Raw genomic sequence first — 4,893 nt, 5'->3', positions numbered from 1 at the left:
CAGATGTGGTCCGTAGACTGTAGACATTTTGGCTTTAAAAAAACAAACAACACCTAAATATAGTGTTGAATAAAGAATAATATACGTAAAACATTTTTTTAGAGTTAAATACAGTGTCATGAGTTGGAAGATTTAGTGTTTACATTATTTTTTTTACATTATAATTACATATATAATTTAAAAAAATAGTGTCAAAGGATGGAAATGATCTTAGTTATAAAAATAATACATTGTCAAATTAAATTTTTATGAATAATAATGTCTTTTATATAATTTATCTTATTTTTAAAATAGAAACGATTTTTTATTATTGAGTAAAAATGTTTGTTTGGGTTTTTTCTTTGTTATTCGTTTTTTCCACGACGAGTAGAATACATCCACACCAATTCTTTTCCAACACCTCCCAAAGTCTTTTTACTATAAATAGCTTCCTCCACACACACACATTAACACATACAACACATCAACCTCCAGTTTTCACGCACATCTGTAGATCACCACATAAAATCGTGAGAAACGGTTACCACGATCTGCGATTTCGATAAAATCTCTGTAAATCGATTCATCGATCGGATCGCACGGAAAGTAGCTTGATCTGATTAATCAACGATAAAATGGGGAGTTTAAAGGCAGTGTTGAAACATCCGGACGATTTTTACCCGCTGTTGAAGTTGAAGATGGCGGCGAAGAAGGCTGAGAAACAGATCCCGGCGGAGCCACACTGGGGATTCTGTTACTCTATGCTTCATAAGGTTTCTAGAAGCTTCGCGCTTGTTATTCAACAGCTCAATCCCGAGCTTCGTGACGCTGTAAGTGTGATTAACCAAACGCCGTCTTGTTTTTATGTGTGTTCTAGCAATTCTACTTGACCTTGCAATTAGTCTAAGATATTTCCGAATTATAATCTATTCGATTAACAAAAATAAGAGTAGTTAACCAAACGACGTCTTGTTTTCGTGTGTTCTAGTTATTATCGCCGAATCTTATAATCATTCCTGGATATTTTCGATTTTCCGGTTCGTGAAATGCGTGGAGTAAATAGATAATCAAATGATACTATTCTCGATTAACAAAATTTGAAGTTTTCATTAGTTTTTGCGATTTGGTGGATCGTGATGCATAAGTCAATTTGTCGTATTCTTCATAGACACGTTATGTACATCTGGCGTATCTTTCAATCCTCTTCTGTGTAAATTTTACTGCAGTCGTCCAGAATAGGTCCGTCTGTGTATATAATTCAGATGTCGCATGTGTGAGAGGGAATATAACTGTGGAAGATAGCATATTCTCGTTTTTTGCACCTGGATTCAGAGTATCAGCTTTTTGGGAGTGTTTTAAAAGTAGGTTTGCTGCGATAATAGCAGTGCAGCATCTTTACCTCTTTTTTTAGGGGGGGAGGGGGATTTGGTATTGACGATCTGCAAAAGATCAAGGGAATCTCCTTTATTCGAGTTTTACACACACATACAGATGATAGGGTAAAGTCAGATGTCTGTATTTGTGTTTTAACATATGAATTGTTGTAAATTGGCGTTCTTAGACCTTAGTTGACCCCAAGCGGTCATAGGAATTTTTCAAACTCATACCCACATAAAGTTGGTTACTTGCTAGAGGAGGGGAAGAGGTAACAATCACCGAAACTTTATTTAGCATAAAAGAGTGATTATCAATCCAAAAATGGACTTTTAACAACCAGAGAAGTTTATATTTTATGCCTTTTGAGGAACAGAAGTGTGTGCATCTGTAATCCACTAACATGCAACTTTTTTTTGTTTGTTTGTTTTGCTACATACTTTCTAATATAATTTTGACACTATACACTGCAGGTTTGCATTTTCTATTTGGTTCTTCGTGCCCTTGACACTGTTGGTAGGTCTAAATACCTTTAAGCAAATTTTCTAGTTTTCTGATTTTCTTTGATAAGTATTAAAAAACTTGAGAAGATGTATCATTATTGACCCTCTTGATATGTTGCTGTTGACTGTTGTTATTTTTGTTTTTTCTTTTCTCCTAAGATGCGTACAAAAATCATTTGATTTTCATGATTTACTTACTAATTCTGCACATGATTTACTTACTAATTCTGCACTTTTCATTTTTGCAGAGGATGATACAAGTATAGATGCTGAAATCAAAGTACCAATTCTGATTGCCTTTCATCAGCATATCTATGATCGTGATTGGCACTTTGCATGTGAGTACTAGGTTGTGTTTGGTATTTTGGAATTGGAATGGAATTGTTCATTCCATTAGAGTGAAAAAAGAATTGTTTGTTAGGGGCATTTTTTTCTCCATTCCATCATGGAATAGAATGGAAAAATGCAATATAACTCTTTTTTGTTTATGTAATTTTAATGATTCAAATCATTTCTAAAATCTTTATGATTTTAACCAATTTACAATTTTATTTTCTACATTTCCAACCTTTGTTCACATGATATGTCAAAGCTAATGCTGTTTTTTTTTTTTTTTTTTTTTTTTTCTGAAGGTGGTACAAAGGAATACAAGGTTCTCATGGACCAGTTCCATCACGTTTCTGCTGCCTTTCTGGAGCTTAAGAAAGGGTAAATTTTACATATAAATTAATGCTTTTGGATATTTTATCATTAAATAGTATTAATGGATTATGAATTAAAGTAAGCAATTAAACAAGTGATATTCTTGTCATCTTACTCGGTTTTCAATTTGTATATGGATCTAGCAAGGATTAATCTAGAATATTGACAAAAACAATAATAATAGTGTTAACAATAATAATAGTTACGATAATAGCTTTTACATATTGTAAATAATCTTGGCTCTAATCATTGATCTCATCATCTATCCTATTCTTTATTCTTTGAAAGTGACACACAATAGCCATAAATATTTCATATTACATGTTGATGCTTCTGGTAACCCGAACTTTAGTTTGTTTGTTCTCATCATGAAATAGATTGGGAAAAATGCCGAAAAACATTTATATTTTCACCATTTTATTGCGATTTGACTATTTTCTGTAATGATTAACCATTATACACTTTTTTGAACGTTTAAACAAATCCACATACCTGGTTTTGATATGAAGGCAAAATATGGAAAAGCACTTATGCTATCACCATATTATTGATTAGCCACTTATCCTTTTCCTGTAATAATTAAACCATGATATAATGATGAAAGTATGTTGTGCTTTTTAATCCTTTTTAAAACCTGGCAACTAATTTTTATCTTTGGCATGTGCTAATAAAAGCTTATAATGAATCTATATTTAAAAACAAGAATTGCCACTTGTGAACATTTGTAGACATTTTAAGCCATTTAAATGCATCTATGCTATGGTCTTTCTGTATATGCTTTGTGCATCTTTTAAGAAAAAAACTTGATTTGCAATACTCCAATTATTTTGCAGTTACCAGGAGGCAATTGAGGATATAACCCTGAGAATGGGTGCAGGGATGGCAAAATTTATCTGCAAAGAGGTAATTATTATCATTGTTTAAATTCAAGAAATAACAATGTACTTTCATTTTTTCCTCTTGCAACATTTCACTTTGAAAAACCTAACCAATTTATAGCAATGTCATCCAAATACAAAGAAATTTTCTATGCTATAATTGGTTAGTTTTTTCAAAGAATAATGTTCTAATAAGTATAAAATCGAAAGTAAAATACTATAATTAGGTTTTGTTTTTCAAAGTATAATCCCTTAATAAGAAATTTGTTGAAAATACAATGGTATAATAAGAAGATATGAAAGTATTTTGCTTTTTTGTGCAATTTCATTGGTAGATTTTTCAAAGTATAATGTTCTAATAAGAAAAAAAAACGACAATACAAAGCTATAAGTAGGAATGTTTTTTGCCTTGATAAGAAAAAGTTTGAAAGTACAATGCTAAAATGAAAGTAGGATGAAAGCATGTTGCTGTTTTCCCCATTTACCCTTATTTATAGGGTTAAATGTAAATATAGCAACTTGCTTTCTTTGATTTGTTTGTTATAGCATCTTACTTTCTTTTTTTTTTCTTACAACTTACCACACTGTACTTTGAAAGTACGTTGCTATTCTTTGCATTTTCCATCAACATTGCATTCTCTAGTTTCGGTTAAGAGAAATTTTAAGACAAGTTTTACCCGTCTCTAAGCTGTTGCTGTTGAAAGGGAAAATGAATTTTAATTTGATTTTGCAATTGCAATTGCAGGTTGAGACAATTGATGATTATGATGAGTATTGTCATTATGTTGCTGGACTTGTTGGATTAGGGTTGTCAAAACTCTTCCATGCCTCAGGCACAGAAAAGTTGTTTCCAGATTCCATCTCCAATTCAATGGGTTTGTTTCTCCAGGTAATTTTTACACACTCAGCTTTTTAATGCATTATACTTTAAAATAACAACATACTTTCATTTAGTTGTTTGTTGATCAAATTACATTGCTATTTCTTGCATTCAACTGTATTTTAAACTCTAATTGGACATTGTCTTATTGGTCATAATTTACAGAAAACAAACATCATCAGAGATTATCTGGAGGATATAAACGAGATACCCAAGTCACGTATGTTTTGGCCTCGCGAGATCTGGAGTAAATATGTCAATAAACTAGAGGTATGTAAAAGTATATATATTTACATATAAATAAAAGTTAAAAAAATAATATCTAAAGTTTTATTCTTCCAGGAGCTGAAGTATGAAGAGAACTCTGAGAAGGCTGTTCAATGTCTGAATGATATGGTCACTAACGCTTTAATCCACATTGAAGACTGTTTAAAATACATGTCTGAATTGCGTGATCCTGCTATCTTCAAGTTTTGTGCCATTCCACAGGTACTTTTTTGTCAAGTTAAATGCAAGAATAGCAACCTACTTTCATTGATTACTTTATTATTATTATTATATATATATATATATATAT

General features: G+C 31.4%; 1 protein-coding gene across 1 annotated transcript in view; it reads left to right on the top strand.

Annotated features, from left to right (window-relative positions):
- The first annotated feature begins 430 nt into the window (after positions 1–430).
- Positions 431–4,893, top strand: part of LOC145107445 (squalene synthase 1-like) — a 6,295-nt gene continuing 1,832 nt past the window's right edge. Inside the window, exons 1-8 of the mRNA XM_079044342.1 lie at positions 431–809; positions 1,827–1,869; positions 2,105–2,194; positions 2,489–2,564; positions 3,392–3,461; positions 4,182–4,325; positions 4,482–4,586; positions 4,659–4,805. Coding sequence (XP_078900468.1) covers positions 615–809; positions 1,827–1,869; positions 2,105–2,194; positions 2,489–2,564; positions 3,392–3,461; positions 4,182–4,325; positions 4,482–4,586; positions 4,659–4,805 — 870 coding nt within the window. The 5' untranslated portion in view covers positions 431–614. The remainder of the gene's footprint in view (positions 810–1,826; positions 1,870–2,104; positions 2,195–2,488; positions 2,565–3,391; positions 3,462–4,181; positions 4,326–4,481; positions 4,587–4,658; positions 4,806–4,893) is intronic.

The sequence above is a fragment of the Lactuca virosa genome, chromosome 4, assembly GCF_052849685.1.
Source record: "Lactuca virosa cultivar CGN04683 chromosome 4, Lactuca_virosa_CGN04683_v6, whole genome shotgun sequence".
In the NCBI taxonomy this organism is placed as follows: Eukaryota; Viridiplantae; Streptophyta; class Magnoliopsida; order Asterales; family Asteraceae; genus Lactuca; species Lactuca virosa.
The sequence above is the reverse complement of the archived record's forward strand: the minus strand, read 5'-3'. Positions and strand labels throughout refer to the sequence as shown.